The 21540-nt window shown below is 44.7% G+C and overlaps 1 protein-coding gene across 1 annotated transcript in view; it reads left to right on the forward strand.

Annotated features, from left to right (window-relative positions):
* The window catches only part of Pitrm1 (pitrilysin metallopeptidase 1), a 30906-nt gene that overhangs the window by 7604 nt on the left and 1762 nt on the right, over positions 1 to 21540 (forward strand). The window contains exons 8-24 of the mRNA XM_005365397.3: positions 159 to 285; positions 535 to 623; positions 2168 to 2296; positions 2715 to 2828; positions 3225 to 3321; positions 4487 to 4621; positions 5882 to 6020; positions 7470 to 7586; positions 10051 to 10183; positions 11595 to 11715; positions 11829 to 11905; positions 12130 to 12295; positions 13590 to 13690; positions 15900 to 16020; positions 17469 to 17540; positions 18175 to 18287; positions 20663 to 20788. Of these exons, the coding sequence (XP_005365454.1) occupies positions 159 to 285; positions 535 to 623; positions 2168 to 2296; positions 2715 to 2828; positions 3225 to 3321; positions 4487 to 4621; positions 5882 to 6020; positions 7470 to 7586; positions 10051 to 10183; positions 11595 to 11715; positions 11829 to 11905; positions 12130 to 12295; positions 13590 to 13690; positions 15900 to 16020; positions 17469 to 17540; positions 18175 to 18287; positions 20663 to 20788 (1977 nt within the window). The remainder of the gene's footprint in view (positions 1 to 158; positions 286 to 534; positions 624 to 2167; positions 2297 to 2714; positions 2829 to 3224; positions 3322 to 4486; positions 4622 to 5881; positions 6021 to 7469; positions 7587 to 10050; positions 10184 to 11594; positions 11716 to 11828; positions 11906 to 12129; positions 12296 to 13589; positions 13691 to 15899; positions 16021 to 17468; positions 17541 to 18174; positions 18288 to 20662; positions 20789 to 21540) is intronic.

Here is a 21540-nt window from a genome sequence, read left to right on the forward strand (position 1 = left end):
TTATTGTTACAAGGTATATATATATATATATATATATATATATATATATATATATATATATATATATACCTAGCATCCTCCGTCTCATGCAAAATCCTTCCATGTTGATTCCTGTTCATTTCAAGCAAATAAGGTTCTATGCTCCCTGGAATTCCCAGGTTCTTCACGTACGGCAACTTTCCACTGGAACAGCACCTGAAGCAAATTCATGAAGAGGCCCTGAGTAAATTTCAGAAAATGGAGCCTAGTACAGCCGTGCCGGCCCAGCAGCACTGGGACAAGCCTGTGAGTGCCCCATCCACTCTTTGTCAGTGTTCTTATCTTGCCTGTTAAATGTACTGAAACGAAGACCTGGATGACGTCGTGCTCATATATTGAGAGTTGTCTTGGGATCTGCTGTGTTACTAAACTTTCCAAGGCTAAGATTGTGGTTATTTGTTAGGCGCTAAGTTACTGCCAAGGGTTTGACCTGTCCAGATGACCTATGGCTGGTCCATGCTCAGTGCCTGTCTAAAGCATCATGTCATTTTGCAGAGAGAATTCCATATAACATGCGGCCCAGACTCGTTAGCTACGGATGCCTCTAAGCAAACTACTGTCAGCGTTAGCTTCCTCTTACCAGAGTAAGTATGTGTCGTAAAGTGTATATGCTGGCGGACAGCAAGAAAATAGAAGGATTAGAAGGCTAGATAGTTCACCAATCGGGAGGGGTTTAATGGACAGGTAGGACGATCCGGGAATCCAGCACTTTTTAGCAATAGAGAACAAATGCCAAGTTTTTAATAATATCAGAAATGGGGTTGGGACAATCAATTCTGCCAGTCAATCAAGGGAAAATTATTTTCTTATTATATATACATACACACACATGTTCACACAGAGTTCAATCTGGCTTGGAACTGACTTAGTAGCTAAGGATGACCTTGAACTTCAGCTCTTCCTGCTTACAATAAGTGTGTGTCACCACCACTGGTCTGTAATGTGGTGCAGGGAAATGTATCCAGGGTTTCGTGCATGCTAGGCAAGTACTCTACCAGCTGACCCACATTCTCTACTTAGTAAATATTAATGTGAATTGATTCAATAAAATTAAATGCTTCCACAAAAGAGGCTGCTTTTAATTGTTTAGCTTTTGGGGGTTCACTGGTCCGCTCCAGGGGTAAGTGCCCCGTGAACGTTATCCTCGAAAGAATGTGCCACAAACAAGACTTTGTAACTAGAGATTTACTGAAGAGCAGCATCAGATTCATGCCCTACAGAGCTCTTCAGAAAGGAAGAACAGAGCTCTTTTACCCCACCCGAGCTCTGGCCGCTGCCTGTAGCTCCCTTCTTTTACAGTGCTGATATGGTCCTGTTGCCAAACCTGCAGTGTGTCAAAACACATGGCAGTCCATCTTGTGGTAACATTTGATGTGACACCAAATTAATTTGTCAGTTCTGAGCTCCCCCACCTCATATAATTATTAAAGTAAAAATTCAGGAATCTTCAGTAGAAATTAGGCTTGATTGGAGATGCAGGTGCTAATTTAAGAGTGGTTTCGAATAACTTTAAAAGCTCTTAGGGCTATAGAAATGGCTCTATCAGGAACATGCTTACTATGTAGGCGGGGGGACCTAAATTCAATCCGAGAACTTTAAACTGGGTATGGCAACACAAACTTTTAATCTAAGTGCTTGGGGCAGGGAGTGAAGATAGACAGATCCTCAGGTCGCTGTCCAGCCAGCCTAGCAGAATCAGAAATTCCTAGTAAAAATAAGAGAGCCTGTTTATGAAAGCAAGCTGGATGACACCCAAAGATTGACTCATGAGGTTGTGTCGTGTGTACGTGTGCAGCTACAAACACATATAAATATGTTTACACACACATCTTAAAAAGGAAAATGTGGGTCAGGTGCTGGTGGTTCATGGCTTTAATTCCAACACTCAGTAAGCAGAGGCTGTTGTTGTATCTCTATGAGTTCAAGGCCAGCCTGGTTTATGGAGCAAGTACCAGGACAGATTCCAAAGCTACAAAAAGAAACCCTGTCTTGAAAAAAAAAAAAAAAAAAAAAAAAAAAAAAAAAGAAGAAAGAAAGAAAGAAAGAAAAGAGTATGTGTGTAGCCACTAGCAATTTCCCCTTGTGTTCCCTTCTTACCCACCTTCACTTATTCTTCCCCCCCATGAAGCATCACTGACACCTTTGAAGCCTTCACGCTGAACCTTCTGTCTTCCCTCCTGATTTCTGGGCCTAATTCCCCCTTTTACAAAGCTTTGATTGAATCTGGACTCGGCACAGACTTTTCCCCTGATGTTGGGTAAGTTGCATTTCTTCAGTTGGATATGGTTGACTTGCTTGGGTCATTGGTTTGACTTTTTGTTATGGATAGGATTTAATGTTGTTGAGGGGTGAGTGATTTGGTTGGTTTGGGCATTTTACCTCAATACCTCTTACTTTGTGTTTCAAAATTTATTTTCATTAAGTATTCTTTAAAATTCTAAGTTATTGTAAAACTCAACAGTTCACCGTTTCTAGGATTATTTTGGCAGAACATAGACAGGCTATGATTGTGCATTTGACTAGCTACTAGAAGTGTCTGAGAGCACTGCTTTGGTACTTTGCTTTAATGCATTCTTCAGTGGGATCCTGAGCCAGATGTCTTTAGGTGATATGTCAGGAAGGCACATCACAAACGAAAGTACTTGGCTGATGCATTGTTTGCTTTTGTGTTCTAGATACAATGGCTACACGAGGGAGGCTTACTTCAATGTTGGCCTCCAAGGGATTGCTGAGAAAGATGTCAGGACCGTCAGAGAGATCATAGACAGGACAATCGAAGAAGTTATTGAGTACGTGCGAGGGTCCCGGTGACCTGCTTCCGTCCTTTCTTCATGCGTGTCCTGCAGGACGGAGACTGAGCCATCCCCACTGCAGGCACTGCCAACCTCCTCTCAGTATAACGTGTGACATGTGCTACTTCAGTTTAGTTATTTATATATTTGATTTATATTCTGGATATTTTTAGCATACACAGTAATGGATGGTGTGACATTTTCATGTGTGTGTATGTGTGCATATGATTTGCTCTTGCTGTCCCTCATCTTTATGCCCCACCTCTTTCTTCTTCCTTCCCTATTTAGTCCGCCCTTATATGTCACTTGTTTGTTTCAGTATTACTGCTGCCACTGTGTGCTTCCGAGACCTCTTTCTTCACAGCATCTCACTTGTTATTTGGGTGTTTTTAGGCAAGGATTTGAAGATGACCGGATTGAAGCTTTACTTCATAAAATCGAAATCCAGATGAAGCATCAGTCTACCAGCTTTGGCCTGTCGCTGACGTCAGTATGTGATGTTGTTGCTACTGCTACTTTCCCTTTTTGTTTTGATTTTGGTTTTATAACTAGTAACTCTTTCTGAGTTTTTTTTTTAATTGATGTATTTTATTTTTATTTGAAACAAGTCGTGCCATGTAGCCCAAGCTCAGTTCTCTTTCAGCATCCTGGATGCCAGGGTTACAGGTGTACACCATGATGTTCCCCAGAACTGTAGTTCTTGACAGTACTGAATATATTGACGAGCATTGATAATTAATTTTTTATTTGAGCTTTGAAACTTTTACTATCCTGAATCAAATGCAAATATGTTCATGATTTAGTTTCAAATCATTTACAAATATACTTATAATTTAGCTTTTCTTTCCTTTTAAAGATGTTTTTAAGTGTACGTGTAAGGGTGAATGCCTATGAGAATTTATGTGCGCTGTGTGCATGCAGGAGCCGTTGGAGGCCAGGGAGGGCACTGGATCCCCTGGGAACTGAACGTGGGTCTTCTGCAAGAGCAGTAGTTGTCTTTACCACTGAGCTGCCTTGCAGTTCTTTTCATTATTCTTGAATTAGCTTGTTTAATTGGCTGTTAGTTTTGTTCTCTTTTGTTTGCCTGTGCATACGTATGTAAGTGTGCAAGTGAATGTGTGTACGAAGGTGTGTGTGTGTGAGTCTAGATGTCTATGTGGAAACCTGGGGGACAATATCAGATGTTGCTCCTCAGCTGCTCTCCACCATTTCTTCCTTAAGACAGGGTCTCTCTCTGGCCTCTCACCAAGTAGGTGAGGCGGCCTGGCAATGAGCCGTAGGGACCCACCTATCTCTACCTTCCCGACATGTAGCACCATGCTTGGCTTCCATCTTTTTCATATGGGTCCTGGAGCTCAAGGACTTGCACAGCGAGTACTTCGTCATCTAAGCTATTTTCCCCAGCCCCTTGATTGGCTGTTTAGGAATATTGTGTTCTTACATGAAATAGATTTGGGATACTAGGGATTGAACCCAGGGCCTTGAACATACCAGACAAGTACTACACAAACTGAACTATGTCCCCACTCCTCACCATGGTGTGTCTAAGTAGACAATGGTATCATAATAGACTGTCAACCTTTGGTGCTTACTGGGGCTGCCTAGTTTTTCCGAGGTGATAACACTGCCTGGATATTTAAATTTCTTTGTTGTAGTATATAGCCTCTTGCTGGAATCATGACGGGGACCCCGTGGAGCTCCTGCAGATGGGAAATCAGTTGACTAAATTTAGGCAGTGCCTTAAAGAAAATCCAAAATTTTTACAAGAAAAAGTAGAGCAGTATTTTAAGGTAAGAAACCTGGAGAAACTTTTGTTTATAACTTGGTAGTTAGAGTTCAAGATATTGAAAAATACGAAGTTATTGAAATATGTGAAATTAAGATCATAATTTATGTAAGTTTCTGTTACTAAATTATGTGTGTATGTATGCACATGTAATAAGAAATACATGTGCTTACATGCATTAAATTCTGCTTTCTAGATTATAGTGCATGTTCAGCACTTAGTTTGTTACAGTAATATTTAAGTATAGAGTGAATTATTAATGTCTGATTCCTTCTTTCTAATAAGTTGTACTTGGCTGTGTATTTTCTGTTGTACTCTGCTTAATTATTGAGAGTCACACCATTACCTGTTCTGAAGGATAGCTTTCTCGTAAGAATTGCCATTGGTTGGGACAAGGAATGTGATCATTTAACCAATGATTTCTGTGTCCTGTATATGCCCCTCATACACACTTCGAGTCTTGGCATACACACCCAGGCTAGTTTCTCGGCCTCTCTGTCTCTTCCTCCTGAATATTGGGATAACAGGCAAGTCCACCACATCCAACTCTTGGGAGTTCTTACTGTATGCTAATACACAGGCCTCCCTTTGCTGAACGTCATATACAGATGCTACACTGTTGAGGTAAATAACAGAAGCATGCTAAGAATATCTGCTATTTTTCTTGTATATTTGGTCAACATCTGGTTTGTTCACTTACTTTATAAACTGATGAATTGTTAAGTATTGTGTCAGAGGTGGACATGGTAGCCCATGCCTGTCATCCCAGCACTGGGAAACAGAGGCAAGAGGATCAGGAGTCCAGGGTCATCACTGGCTGCTTAGAAAGTTTGAGGCCAGCCTGAGCTACCTGAGACCCTGTCTCAAGGCAAACAAAAGATTAGAGCTCTAACCCTTCAGAAATTCATAGTACTGGATAAAAATTAAATTTGAGTTCTCTAAAATAATTCAAAATATTAGAAAGTACAGGTTTTCTTTACACCCAAGATGTACATTTTGGGAAAGACAATGGTTACAGTTGGCCCAATGGTAGTAATAGCACCTCTGGCTCCTGTGCTGACCCTATAGCAGGTATGGTTGCAAGTGTTTTAGATGACCTCTGTGCTCATAGCTGCCCCGGCAGCCCCAGTGAAATTCTTGTTATCTGAGAGGTGGATAATCTGTAGACCCAGGTGCGCGCTGCTCTTGGATGTTCTAATTCATTTGGATTTCATTTCACTCAATTGTGTTTTAATCTGGGTTGTTGTTGCCATGGTGCCGGCAGAACAATCAGCACAAGATGACTTTATCCATGAAACCGGATGACAAATATTATGAGAAACAAACGCAAATGGAGACGGAAAAGCTAGCGCAAAAGGTGAATTCTCTCTCCCAGGCGGACAAGCAGCAGATCTATCAGAAAGGTCAGCGGGGTCGGGGTGACACGGCTTACTTGATTTGATGTGATGCATCTGATTCTCATTATTGGCCTGATATTTCTGGAGCATGAACTCAGGGTGCTGTGTGAGCTGGGCAATGCATTCCCGCTAAGCTCTGTCTCTAACCTCTTCACTGTTTATTTTGAGATAAAAACTCAACACTGCCGCTGGGTAGCTGGGATTATAGGCTTGTGCCTGCAGGCCTGGGAATGCAGTTAATTATATCAGTAGTTCTCAAATGAAAGCCACTGTGCCTGTCTTCCCCTACACCCCCCCCCCCAAAAAAAAGAAACCCAGTACTTGACAACAGGACAGTTGTGCTTGTTTTAAATGGCATACATCTATCTTAATGCTTGCACTTTCTCCACCCTCCATACAAGCTAGTGAACTTTTCCTCCTACTAGTTAGAGCCAAGGTATTTTTTTGGACACCTATAGACTTACAGAAATGTCATAATGGGTTCTAACCATGACATTTGGCCATATCAGAAAATTCACATTATGGTTCATTCGTTTCAGTTCACACTTCCAGGTTATAGGCCATCCATCATAGGGAAGTTCAGGTGGCAGGAGCGTGAGCAGCTATCACCACACATCCCAGAGTCCAGATCAGAGTGCAAAGAATACGTGCATGCCCGCTTGCCTACTTGCTTGTGCGCAGCTAGCGTTCTTCGTTATTACGCAATTCAGAGCCCAGCTCATGAAGTGGTCCCACCTACATCAGGACAGGTCTTCCTACCTCCATTAGTTCTTTTAAGTCAGTCCCTCTCAGAGATTCCCAAGTCCAGCCTGGATCGATGGTTCTTCATCGAGACTCCGGTGATTCCAAGTTGTGTCAAGTTAAAACTTAAAGTAGAACAGTAGCATGAGACGTTAATGATGCTCATGTCACAGAGGTGTCCCCTTCTGTCCAGAGTCTCTGCAGAGCTCTTCCATAGGCACAGTGCTGGTGCCTTTCATGATTGCTTCCTGTGGTGGGTTTTAAGGCGTGAGCTTCAATATTTGGAACCTGTAGGTTAAAGTCCGGTCAGAAGATGCCCGGCAATGGGAAAAGGTTTATTAAGTTGACATCAGTGCTGTTGGTGTCTGACTGCCATGAGAGACTGAAGTCCTTACCATGAGGGACCTTTTGATTAGAGGAAAGGAAAAAGAAAAATAGCTGAGTGTTTCAAATGTCACTATGAGTGTACACCAGCAAGGGCAGTTGGGGTGCCGGGGTAGTTGCAGGCTGTTGGAGTGACATCAGGTGGCCTAGACACCGTGTGGCAGGCACATTATGTGCTTGGATGATCAGGTCCTATCTTCCTGTGGCCTTGGTGGCTCACTTTGAATCTTATAGAATGAAGAATAGTAGACCAAGAGCATAAAGCCCTAAAACTTTTTCAGTCAGCGCTTTGTTTGGTTTTCATTTTCACTTTTTTTTCTTCCTCTTTAGGTTTAGAATTACGAACGCAGCAAAGTAAACCTCAAGACGCCTCCTGTCTCCCAGCACTGAAAGTCTCTGACATTGAGCCCATCATGCCTTTCACCAAGTTTGACATCGCCCTCGCAGGTCACTATCAAGTCCTTCTCTTGGGTGCCTGGGTTCTTTTACTGCATTAAGAAACAGTTTGCAAACAGGCTGGGTCACATTTTAGATGTTTTCCAGAAAACATCGGAGTGAGCAACTTGTTTATATAGCCCTGCTGTTTATTGTTTATTATTTATTATTATTGTTTGGTTTGTACATGTGTGTATATACATGTATACATGTATGCGTGCATGAGCCCATGGGCATGCTCGCCCATGTGCATGTGTGTGCCTGCATGTGTATGCTTGTGTGTGTGTGCTTGCTTGTGTATGTGCATGTGTGTGTATATGCATCTATGTGTGTGCGTGTGCGTGTGTGCAGGGGCCAAAGTTTATTCTTGTGTCTATCTGCTCACGTAAAATTTACCTGTTTTTCAAGACGCTGTCACCAGTGTCGCTCACTGGAACTTGCAGTTCAGCTAGGCTGGTGAGCTGGTGAGCTGTCTCCATCTCCCAGCTTGGGGTTCACCAGTGTGCACCTCCACTCCTGGCTCCTTTTCTTAAAAAAGGGATTGTGAGGATCAAACTCAAGCCCTTCTTTGTTTTCACCAACTGAGCTTTTCTCCAGTCCTTGTGAATTAAGAAGCTTTGTTTCTTTCTAGAAGTAGATTTGATGGTGTCGAGGAAATTGGTTGAATTCGGACGGGCTTTTGAAGACTGTAGGAATCCTCTGGGCCCTTCCCTCACTCTAGCTTTTTAGCTTGGCTGTCATCATGGGAGAGGATGTGTGGGGAAAAGTAAACACCTGGCAAGGTCAGGCGCTGCGGAGTTACAGAGAAAGGACAGGGTCTGGGGGTGCTCTTCTCTTGGCTTCCTGTCTCACCGCTAGAGATCTCAGAGTTGCTGTTTTCCTCTGCTTGTGGTTGGTGGCATGAGAGACAATTGTCTCTGGAATAGCATTTCCCTGGAAGGTGTTACCGCGTGACCTTGTGAGTGGCCAGGGTAGTTTCTTATTGATTGAGAGGTTGGGCTTTACTATGCATTGTGGCTGATGGGATGGGTTTCATCTGGTTTGATTTTGGAAGCGGGAGCCTGCTATATGCTGGGCAAGCACCGCCTGCCATCCCCGGGGTAGAAGCGCTGTTCCCTGTGAGGCATCTCTAACCTGCCTTGCATATTTTAACAGTGATTTTTCTCACTTACCATGTCTGATTTATTGGCTTAGGTTTGTGTATTTAGCTGAAAGGGGCGGAGGGAGGGAATGAGTACTCCTAGAAATCATTTTCATGTGTGGGTGTGTGTGTGTGTGTGTGACTCTGGGTGTACAGGTATGTGGTTGAGAGAACATGTGGGGAGCATGTATATGTGAAGCCTGACATTGGAAATCATTCTCCATTGACTTTGAAACTTATTTATTGAGGCAAGGTTTCTTAACCAGAGACCAGAGCTGACTGATATGACTAGTCTTACTAGACAGCCCCTTCCATGGAGTCCCATCTCCAACTTTCAAAGCTAAAATTACAGGTGAGCTGTTGTGCCTGTATGACATCTTACATGGATGTCTGGAGACGCACACTCTGGTCCTGACGCCTGGGAGGCAGCCACTTTAACTACTGAGTAATCTTTTCAGTCCCTCTTGCATTTTTATTTAGAAGTAAATCTCAACAAGTAGAGACAATAAATCAATCATCCACAAAAATTCTCATTCCTCTTCAATTTCAGGCACTCTGCTTGGAGAGGGAGGATATAAAACAGAATCCAGAAAACCTACCCCAAGAGGTGGGGATGGAGACGCCCTAAGGTCACAGTGTCCTGTGACAGAATGAGGGCTTGCAGAGGACAGGGCAGTATGCACTGTTCCTGAAGGGTGGGGGGGGCTCACTGGGAAGGGGGACCAGCAGCATCTACAGATGCAGCTATGGAGTCAGGTGCCGTGGGAATGACCATCAGCATGGATGTAAGCATGCTGATAAAGCTTTTTTTATAGGGCTCAGATGCAGGTGAAGCTGACTCAGATGCTGCTGGGGTCAGCTGAGAAATCAGAAAAGCATGATTCTTTTCCATCCAGTGCTTCAGCAAGCGGGGCCTCCCTTCCCCTGCAATCTTACCGTTCCATACTGTAAGGAAGGTGCAGGAAGAAGCGCGGATCAGCTGTAGGAAACGAACAGTCTGTGCCTGTTCTCTTTCAAGCTCTAAGCCTTCATCCTGGAATAGCAGCGGCATGGTTTCTTACAGAATGATGAGGGGCTGGAGATGTAGCTCGGTTGGTAGAGAGCTCACCCAGCATGCACAGGGTTCTGGGTTCCATCCCAGCATTGCTTAAACCAGACGTAAAAGCCCCCTACCTCTAATACCAACAGGAGAAATCAAGAACTCCAGGCCATCCTTCGATATAAACATCTAGTTCAAGGACAGCTTTATCTACATGAGACCCTGCTTCAATAACAACAGCAAACCCATTCAAATTTTATTAACTAAACCAAAAGGATTGCTTTTCTCTTTTCCAGCTGGAGATGTCCCTGTGCAGTACTGCCCGCAGCCCACCAACGGCATGGTCTATTTCCGAGCCTTTTCCAACTTAAACACCCTTCCAGAGGAGTTGAGGCCCTATGTGCCTCTCTTCTGCAGTGTGCTGACCAAGTGAGTTTTGGATCATAATAGATGCACATCCATGCTGTTCAGCATATTTTTATGATGTTTATCTGGGTGTGTGCACATGTATGCACGTGTGTATGTGTGTCCTTTGAGTATTTGTGTTCTTTTCATGCCTTTTCTTACTTTCTTACTATAAATATATTGCAATAATAGACAAATCCAGAAAAGCAGGTAACACTTAGAAAGGCATCTGTCCAGGTAGATCACCGAAACTCTTGAAGACAGGGCAATGCACTTAGTCAGGAACTAAGAACAGTTCAGTGTAAGGAATAGTATAGCGTGAGGGCCGTCTGTTCAGGTGGCCCAGCCTCCTCGTCGTCTCTGCTTTTCTTCTGAGCTAACTCTGCAGTGGCTGTTTTCCCCCACAGGCAAGTGTGTGGATAGATTAGAAATGGCACATGGAGTTTTTCTTGACAGCTACAGGAAGAGCTGCAGTCTTCCTCTCCTGTGATAGGAAAGTAAAGGGAAAGTAAGGCTGGAGAGATGGCCCAGCAGCACTTGCTGCTCTTCCAGAGGCCCCGATTCTATTCCCAGCACCCACATGGTGACTCACGGCCGTTTGTAAATTCAGTTTCAGGGATTCTGACATCTTCCTCTGGTCTCTGTACACACCAGGACACATATAGTACACAGACATCCATGTAGGCAAATACTTAAACATGTAAAACAGTAGGATATAAGAAAAAATGTAAGAATCCTAGACCACAGGCACAGTGGCTGGTTCTGCTCCTTAGTCCAATGCTCACTTCATGGACCTAAAGCTGCTTGTGTGTTCCAAATGCTGCCTGACTCTGGAGCTGGTATGCTGGCTGAGGACTGGATTGCATGGAAAATGCATCTTTGACTTTTAGGAAGTTCTGTCTCAGTTCTCAACTATGTTAATAGCGCCCAGTGTTTGTCCTTTTAAAGCAGTTTTCAGGAGCACCTCACAGTAGTGTTCTGGGCTCAGACTGGTTAATGTTTCTTCTGAATACATCAGCACACAGAGAATTTCTGCAGGTATTTCTCAGCTCCCTCCCACTCCATCACCAAATATCTGAGCAAATGAAGTGTGTTTGAAAATATTTAGGGGGAAGAGAGCACTCAGGAAAGCCGTCCAAGCTAAAGGCTTTAAAAGCATATTCATCCTGTTGTCTTTAGCAGCGGGCACTAACTGCTGAAGGACCTAGTGTCCTGGCTGCTGGGCCTGAGTTTCCAAATGGAGAAGTGGATTTGTACCTCACTGAGTGGGCACATGAGCTGTGTAGAGGTTTATGCTAACACGCATTCAGGAACCGTGACGTGTACAGGAGATACGGAAAGTTGTGGTTATGGATTAGCACACAAAACCTATACGGTCTTTGAAAATGATGGGTACGGGCAGCTCTGGTAACTCAGCTCCTTCTTGGCTCATCAGGCTGGGTTGTGGCATCCTTGACTACAGAGAGCAAGCCCAGCAGATTGAGCTGAAGACAGGAGGCATGACGGTTTCACCCCACGTGCTCCCTGATGACTCCCAGCTGGACACCTACGAGCAGGTAGCCTTTCACTCCCCGTCACGGCTATAGTCAAAGGCGTGTCTCTGCAGTGCCCTTGTGTTTATTGGTACCATAATTAATGTCATCCTTTGCGTTTCTCCTTGCTGATGCAGGGTGTGCTGTTTTCATCTCTCTGCCTGGAACGGAACCTGCCAGACATGATGCATCTGTGGAGTGAAATATTTAACAAGTAACTTTACTTGTGCCATGTATTAATACGTGGGAGATCAGCATACCTAATTCTGAAATGCTTTCCCAAGGGATTTTCTTCATTTGTCAGATTCTAGTCTGATTTTACTTGTAATTAATTCCCAAGCACACAGAAAATTTTGAAAGGTTTTCTGAGTTACTCTGTAATAACTTTGCTGCCGTAAAAGCTGGGCCGGTCTCCAAGACTTCACTGTGTTTTTGTAGCCCGTGCTTTGAAGAAGAAGAGCACTTCAAAGTGTTGGTGAAGATGACAGCTCAGGAGCTCTCCAACGGCATTCCCGACTCGGGGCATCTCTATGCATCCCTCAGAGCGAGCAAGACACTCACGCCTTCAGGGGACTTAAAGGAGACCTTCGGTGGGATGGATCAGGTGAGCACTGGTGAGGACAGGTGTGTGTTCTCGATGAGCAAGGCTTCCGGGAATTGGCAGTGTTCTGTGGTAATGAATGATTTTATCTCAGAAACCTAACTTTCTAAAAGCCGGGTTTGGTGGCTTCTGCTTGTCATACCAGTGCCACAAAGTCTGAGGCAGGTGGATCCCTGAGGACTGCTGGCCAGCCAGCCTAGCCTACTTCAGGAGTCCCTGGCCAGTGAAAGACTGTGTCTCATAAAAATGGTGGGTGGACCCTAAGGAATGATAGCTGAAGTTGTCCTCTGATTTCCACATAGACATGTTTGCATGCATGGCTATGAAAATACATAGGCATGCACACACGCTGAAACCAGAAGGCTAACTTTCTAACTTAATTCTGGTTTGTTTTGGTTTTTTTGTTTCTGATTTTGGATACACAAACAGGGTTTCTCTGTGTATCCCTGACTGGCCTCGAAATTAAAGATTTACCTGCCTCTGCCTCTGCCTCTGCCTCTGGAGTGCTGAGATTAAAGACGTTCGCCACCACTGCCTGGCTTAATTTTGATTTCTGATTCCCAGACTTCATGGATGAAAGTGTCTGTTTGAACTCCCTTCCTCTGTGTGACACACACTCCCTCAGCACCACCCAAGTGATGCTGGCAGTGAACACACAAGCGCACACAAAACCAAGACACATCCAGTAGTCAGGCAGGACCAGTATAAGGGCTGTTTGCATTTCAAACTGGTCCAGAGAACAAAGAGACAGCTCAAAACTAAAACATGACTACGTAGGAATGACAAGGTGCCAAGAAGGTCGCTGTGCTCTGCAACATGCCTTTCTAGGACTCTGAGTTCGAAAGAATCACAAATAGTTTTCTGATAGGTATTTTCCTATCAGAATGTAATGAAGTACCATAGCCAAAGGCTATTTAAGGAAGAAGAGATCCGTTTTAGCTTGTGGTTCCACAGGGCTAGAGTCCATGATGGTGGGAAAGGCATGCAAACAGGATGCGGAAGCAGAGGCCACATTCTCCTGCATACTCAGGAAGCAGAGAGAGAATAGGAAGTGGGTGAGGCTATAAACCCTCAAAGCCCACCCCCAGGAACTTACCCCCTCCAGCAAGGCTGCACTTCAAGGGGTTCTATCATCTCCCCAAACAGCACCACCATCGGGGCACCAAGTGTTCAAATGCCTGAGTCTACAGAGGACTTTTCCCGTCCTAACCACCACGGCTGTCACCTAGAATTTGAATTGTGCAGTGTATTGGCTTGTCTGTGTGGTCTGACTCAGTGTCTGCCTCCTTTGGGTCAGGTGAGGCTGATGAAAAGAATTGCAGAAATGACAGACATCAAGCCCATCCTGAGAAAGCTACCCCGGATCAAGAAATACCTACTAAACTGTGATAACATGAGGTGGGTGCCCCAATTGTTCCCAGACAGGTCTTAGGATTCACACCATTTCAGGCCGTGTCATTTTTCAGTATTTTTTACTTGATGATGTAATTACCTGAATTTATCTTCAAACCAGAAAGTGTACTGGTGTGGGTGTTAAGTTACAGGATTGCTTCAGACATCAAAATAATGTTTTGTGGAAATCAAAGAATATCATTTTTAATTTAATAAAAGTTGGGTGAAGTGGAAAAGAAAGCAACTAATTTAAGTCTAGAACTACAGAGTAGACTTAGGGCATCAACTTAAAAGGTTTTTTTTCTTCTAAAAGTAAACATTTCATAAACAAAGAATCGATGAAACCTAGAGAAGGTTATTTTGCTGTTATAGAGAAGGTTATTATCACCGATGTCCTGATAAGGTTAAGGTTTCTGTTGCTGTGATGAAACACCATGACCAAAAGCAACTTGGGGAGGAAAGGGTTTATTTGTCTTATATATCCAGAGTCACAGTCCACTGAAGGAAGTCAAGTCAGGAACTCAAGAAGGGCAGGAACCTGGAGGCAGAAACTGATATAGAAGCCATGGAGGGGTGCTGCTTACTGGCTTGTTCCTCACGGCTTGCTCAGCCGGCTTTCTTGTAGAACCCAGGACTACCAGCCCAGGGATGGCACCACCCACCATGGACTGGACGCTCCCCATAAATCACTAGCCTTACAGCTGGATCTCATGGAGGCATTTTTCTCAACTGAGGTTTTCTCATTTTGGTTGACTCTAGCTTGTGTCAAGTTTTCATAAACTAGCCAGGGCAAGCAGTGTCTTCTATCAGTTTGTGCACATTAAGTTAGCTTTATGCACTCAGGCTTGAGCGTGAATAAAATTGAAGTATCCGTAGATTATGTACAGTGTCTGTTGCCACCAGTAGTGTTGATTTAGTAGTCACTGATGATTAACAAGAAAAGGCATTATTAAAGCTACTGTTTTGCATAGATTCCTGGTTCCTGTCTTTTTCTGCTCTCCCCCCTCCTGGTACCCTTCTCTAATCAGTTCTTGAAAATCATTAACGGATGCCACAGGACAGACCACCTGGCAGGAGTGGTCTCATGTGATCAGTGCTCCTGCTGCCTTGGGTGTCTCGTGGGCCGGCTTGCATTTTTTTTTCCCTTCTACCCCAGGCCAACAGAATTCATTGCTTACCCTTCCACCCCAGGCTTTATTCACCATGATGCCCCAGGCCAGCCTGGCCCAGCATTCACTCTTCCATCCCAGACTAACCCTCCCCAGGATTCATCTCACCTGTTCCCTAGGCTGGCTCCTCCTGTGTTCACCCTCACACCCTAGGCTAACTTAGCCAGCACTCACTATAATACCCAAGACCAGCCTGGGGAGCTTAGAGTGTCTGCTTCCTTCTCTATAAAACTGTCTTTGCAAGTTCCTTACATGCAACAAAATCGGTAATATATACAGGCAGTGAGTCTAGAGCCCATACACGGTGTTTATTCAGTAGTGACTGCTGTGAATTTAACACTGGAAGGAGGAAACCTGCATAATCTCTGTGAGTCTCTCAAGTCTGGAGGAGTTTTCTATCAGGGTGTTTTAAAATGTCTTTGGCATCTTAAATTTCTGACTTACGGAGCTGGAGAGATCACTCAGCAGTAAAGAGCATTTGCTCTTGCAAGGGACTGGAGTTCAGTTCCCAGCACCCACACTGCGCAGCTGTAAGTCCAGCTCCAGAGAATCCAACATCTTCTGGCCTCTGTGGGCACCTGCACACATGTGCCTATACATAGTACATGTAGGGCATGCATACATAAGTTTGGTTTTTAATTCTCTCCTTTCGACAAGTTTGTGGTTTCAAATTGGCGAACGCTTTTGCAGATAGTCACGTTCTAGAAGTTTTCTGCTCTTTGTTATAAGCCTGAAGGCATTGCCGGAAGCTGATAGTGTTCATGCTCTTCACTTTGCTCTTCAGAATTGGTGTTAACAGCCATGAGGCGTGACACGTACATCACATCAACCATGCTGATACTAAAGCCATCTAGAGAATGAGACAGCTGTGTGATTTCTTCATCTGGATGTTGTTTCTTTGGAACATTTATTTAGTATTTTATAACAAAAACAAAGTTAATTCACATTTCTGTGTCATTTATACAAAACGTGATAAGTTAGTAAAATAAAGGTTTTAGGTTTTTTTTGGTGAGATTTTATTTTTTTCCATGTACAATTCTCCACAGATGCTCAGTCAATGCCACCCCTCAGCAGATGCCTCAGGCAGAGAAAGAGGTGGAAAACTTCCTTAGAAATGTTGGCCGCAGCAAAAAGGAGCGGAAACCTGTTCGCCCACATATTGTCGAGGTAACAGAACCATGTCACTGTTCTCAATAGCATGACATATGTAGGGATTAATATCCTTCTGGTTATATTTGGAGAGACAAGTACATGGGAGGATTAAGTGACTTAATCAGCCTAGCTAAGTGAATTCAGACGTCATCCCGCATATCTTTGTTTGTGCTTGTAGGTAAGCTTTCTCCTGATAGGGAAGAGCAGACTTTGGCCTAGGATGTAATAACATAAAAAAGAGCCCAAAACCATGATCTGATTTAAGTGTTCCCTGCATTTTGTCAGGCTTGGAATCAGACCCAAGTTGGTCAGAGCCTTTCCCCTGTGGCTCATTGTTTCACAGATTTTATCCTTGGGCACAATACTTGTCAGTGATAATCTTCAGTGCAATTGATTTGCAAAGGTTTGTGTTGTTTTTAAGTCTAAGTCTTTAGAAGCCTCACCTGTCACTGCAGAAGGCTGACCCGTTGCAGGTCTTATAGGAATTATTTTAGTGTCTTCTCTGCTCTGGTGCACATGTTCCTTCTTCCGTTTGTTACTTGGTTTCCCTGTCTGTTTGACATCTTCACCACCCTGTGAAGAGAGTCTACACGGAAGTGACTCACTGCTCCTTTGGTCCTCTGTCTGTAGCCTGTGATAGCCCACTGCTCCATTGGCCCTGTGTCTGTAGCCTGTGATAACCCACCACTCCTTTGGCCCTCTGTCTGTCTGTAGCCTGTGATATCCGACTGCTCCTTTGGCCTTCTGTCTGTAGCCTGTGATAGCCTACTGCTCCTTTGGCCCTCTGTCTGTAGCCTGTGATAGCCCATTGCTCCTTTCGCCCTCTGTTTGTAGCCTGTGATAACCCACTGCTCCTTTGGCCCTTTGTCTGTAGCCTGTGATAGCCCACTGCTCCTTTGGCCCTCTGTAGCCTGTCATAGCCCACTGCTCCTTTGGCCCTCTGTCTGTAGCCTGTGATAGCCCATTGCTCCTTTGGCCCTCTGTTTGTAGCCTGTAATAACCCACTGCTCCTTTGCCCCTCTGTTTGTAGCCTGTGATAGCCCACTGCTCCTTTGGCCCTGTGTTTCTAGCCTGTTTGTGTCACCCTTGTGCTTTGGAAGATACTTAGATACAGAAATATTTTGCTCATTGTTGCTGCTGTTACATTTATTTCTGTGGGTGTGTGTACGTGTGTGGGCATGGGTGTGCCACAGTGCGTGTGTGAAGGTCACAGACCACTTGTAGGAATCGGTTGTTTCTTTCCACCTTGCAGGTCCAGGCCCACTGAGTCATCTCTCTGGCTTTGAAAGACAGTTTTATGACTAGAAAGTAGCTGTTTTTATTGTCTGTTTAAAATTTCACTTCTTTACATCATGAAGCCTTAACTAACCCGTGGAAGGAACTCTGTGGACTTTTTAATGGTCATACCTTCCTAACTATTTCAAGGAAGTTTCTCTTGACTCTTTGACACCTTTTCTTTTCAGAAACCTACACACAGTGGCTCCCGGGGCAGTGCGCATGTTAGCGGTTCCCAGATCATCAGAAAGCTGATAACAGTGAGTGACCACGGGCTGTCGGGCTCCTTGCTGCGTGCTTGAGCACACTCTGATTGTCAGCATTCTTCTAGTGGGGCCTTTCCAGGACTGAACTGCAGCCATAGACTCGGGGAGTCACTGTCTCTTACCATTGTCACCCTGAGCCTTTTCTCTTGGGACAGCCCAAAATGGATATCATATTTCTTAATAAGCCTCTACTTACTCTACCAAATAGTCTCATCACTTTACAGTCTACCCACATCTTAATGTAGTATATGCTGCTTAAGCCTCAGCAGCTGCCTCCAGTTAGGCAACGGCATCAATCCCTGTGTGATCCCTTTGTACTCATTGCTTTCTGTATGATGTCGCTTGGTCTGGGTCTTTGTAGAGAACAGCGGTTTAATGTATTCCTGGAAAATCAGCCACAGTCTGGAATGCTTTTAATTTAATAGTAATTACATTTTAATGCATCTCACCAAATGTGGGGTGTTTCTTGTTAGTCCGTAAGTAAATTACCATTGTGCTGGCCTTAGCAGAGCCTGTCTCGTGACTCCCTTGGAGATGGAAATGCTGGGGAGGTGCCTACTGGGTTTACTACCTGTGGGCCACATTTGGTTTTGCAGCCCAGTCTGAACCATAGGTCTCTGCCCCTCAGGACCCCACCTTCAAACCCTGCCAGATGAAGACGCATTTCGTGCTGCCCTTCCCTGTGAACTATGTTGGCGAGTGTGTCAGAACCGTCCCCTATGCTGACCCAGATCATGCCAGGTAGGAGGAGGGGTACAAGCGCATCCCCTCTCACATCTGGACTTCAATGAAAGTGTTTGTGAGCATGATAGAAGGGAGGGAGGGGACTGGCTGGGGAGATGGCTTTGTTGTTAGAGTGTGAAGAGCTGAGTTGAGATTCCCTGTACCCATGGAAAAGCCAGAGGAGGTGGCATCGATAACCCAGTGCCACAGAAGCAGAGACAGGCCAACTTCCGAAGCTCATTGACCAATCAGTCTGGCCAGATCAGTGGACTTTAGACTCAGTGAGATATACTGTCTCCAGCAATAAAAACATTCTGTCAGAAGAATGGCCATGATAGCTGAACATTCAGCTACAAATGAATTAGTTGATAAATAGCACATAGCAACAATAAGTAAAAGAACAAATAGCAAACAAGCAAGCAGTTGATAGCAGAATGTCAAATCCTGCACTTACAGTATCCAGCAGAAGTGACTGTATGACCACCGCGCAACCTACCAACCAGCATCCAGATTCAAAGTCTGGGCAGTGTTTTCCCCTTGAGAGGCTTCCAGCTTCTGGAACTGCTTTCTTTCCAGCTGTTCTTAAAGCCCTTTGGACTGTTCTCTTTTCTCCTTGTCACCGGTCAAGGGAGGGCCAGCCTGCCCCAGGACACTAGGTCACTTGAGATAAACACTCAAGTCTGAGACGAGGGACCCTACTCTGTACCCAGAGTTAGCACTCAGCTTACACAAGCAACACATGACAGTTAAGTGATGTGATTTATAATACAGAGACTGAGCAAGGAAGATACTCACCATTCTGTCCCCCGCACATACATGCACGCACACATGCGTGCCTATACACGGGTACACACACACACACACGCACACACACACACACACACGAGGTCCACATGTGAGTGCAATAGGAGTGAGGGATGCTTTGTGCTCACAAAGTTTCTGCACTAGCTTCACACACTGGACCCTCTGTTACATTGTACTGTCTATCACCTAAATGTTCCGACTATACCAGAGCAGAGTTCATATGCAAAACAACATACACCCCCACCAGTAGTTAATAAACTGCAGCTTTATGGATAAAATGCCCAGTGTTGTGTGCAGTGTTATTTTTGTGAACTAAGCAGTCCTGTATACAGCAACATACTTACTCCCCTAAATGCAAATGTCCTTCAAAGTGATTGACTTAATTTCCTATGTATTTAACAAATGTTAATTAAGTCTTAAAACTGTCTGATAAATGTAGAATGAACGCATGTGCTTACATTTGAGACACACATGCTCTCTCTCATGTGTGCTCACGCACATGTACACACACACACACACATACACACACACAAATACTCACATCCACCAATCACCCTGAAGAATATCAGCAAGGATGTTAACGAGGGCATTGTGGAAGGGAGGGTTTATTATGGTTCATGGTTGGAAGCTACATTCTATCAGGATGGGGAAGCCATGGCAGCAGGACCCTAAGACAGCTCATATTGTGCCCACAGCCGGGAAGCAGAGAGCAGTGAATGCCGGTGCTCAGTTCACACTCCCTTTTTTACACAGTCTAGGACCTCAGCCCAGGGATGATGCCGCCCACATTCAGGCCCAGTCTTATCCCTTCAGTAAACTCAGTCTAGAAACTCCTTCACATATGTGCCCCCTCAAGTTGACAGTATCAGCCATCCTGACGGCCTGGTGTGCAGCATAGGAGAGTTGCAAGAACATTTTGAAAGTGGCAGATAGAGGTCTGTGGAGAGTATACCCTAGGAGTCCTGCAGAGGGACAGATCCACAGGGAGAAAGACAGGCTGGCCTCTGAAGGGCAGCTCTAGATTCCTCTGAGGAATGGTTGGGCTCTGTGCTCTGCCATACGTCAGAAAGGGGCTCACTGATAGATGTTGGAGGAGAGAGCCGCTTGTTGGTTTCCAGCCGCCTGGCTAGCTTAGACCCAAAAATAATCACACAGAAACCATATTATTTAAATCACTGCTTGGCCCATTAGCTCTAGCTTCTTATTGGCTAACTCCTGCATCTTAATTTAACCCATCTCCATTAATCTGTGCATCACCACGAAGTAGTGGCCTGCTGACAAAGTTTCAGCGATGTCTGACTCAGGCGGTGGCTCCATGGCTTCTCTCTGACTCTGCCCTTCTCCTCCCATGCCATAGGCCAACCAATTCTTTATTCGTTAACCAATAAAAGCAACGCAGAGACAGAAGGCCCTCCCACACCAGATAGAGAAGGCAGAGTGCCTTGGAAGGACCCCTGCCTATGGCCTTACAGCCTAACCAGACTTTTTATTTTCTTTTTCAGTTGTCCACCCCATTTCTTGGCATTGGTTTTAATGTTATACTTTCTATGAGTCATGCTCTAACTTGTTTTTTGCTTCCTTCTTTTCAGTCTTAAGATCCTTGCCCGTTTAATGACAGCGAAATTCCTGCATACAGAAATCCGAGAAAAGGGGGGTGCCTATGGTGGAGGTGCTAAACTCAGCCACAGTGGGATTTTCACGCTTTACTCTTACAGGTGAGTTTCTGAGTTGTCCTGGTTCATGTGAAAGCACGCACATTCCAGCCACTGGCTATGTTCACTCAGAGTGTCACCATTCCATGTGAATGTTGATGCAATGAAGGTTACCTCTGTTTGTTTGGTCCCCTTCTTGAGCCACCGAACTGTGACTGTCTTGCAGCAAGGATCAGACACAGTGGTGTAAGAGTTGTGTTGTTGCATCGTTTACATTAGACAAAATTCTCGCTTTCTAATCAGAATGTTTTGGTAGAATGCGGTCAGTGGCTTCTGAACGTACTTCTGTTGTAGAAACCTAATCAAGATATGGTTCTGTTGGGTTTGCACAGGGGGGAGACTTGTGAGACTAGGATTTTCTGTAAATGTTAGTGTCTCAGGCACTGTTTCCTGAAGCCTTGTATGCCAACGTGCTAGAAACAAGGCCTTGCCACCGATGCCGTTCTCCTTGTCCTGACTCTACACCAGAACTGCAGGCAGGGAGACTCTCAATGACAAGTCTTCAGGTCCTTGGTGGTGAGCTTAAAGAGCTAAGAGGAAATTTAGACACAAGAAAGTACTCCAGAAATCCCCCAACTCTTCACTCATTTCTGGGCGATTCTGGGTTTGTCCTGGAGAAGCAGGGACTGGTTGAATGTGTACCTTTTCCACGGCTCTCTCTATAAAGTCTTGGTATTCCTGACACGCAACCATCCATGTGCCTTCCTCTCGAGACGAAGTCACAGTCGAGCAGTGAGGTAAGCAGGTAACTGGTA

The sequence above is a fragment of the Microtus ochrogaster genome, unplaced genomic scaffold (assembly GCF_000317375.1).
Source record: "Microtus ochrogaster isolate Prairie Vole_2 unplaced genomic scaffold, MicOch1.0 UNK2, whole genome shotgun sequence".
NCBI classification, from domain to species: domain Eukaryota; kingdom Metazoa; phylum Chordata; class Mammalia; order Rodentia; family Cricetidae; genus Microtus; species Microtus ochrogaster.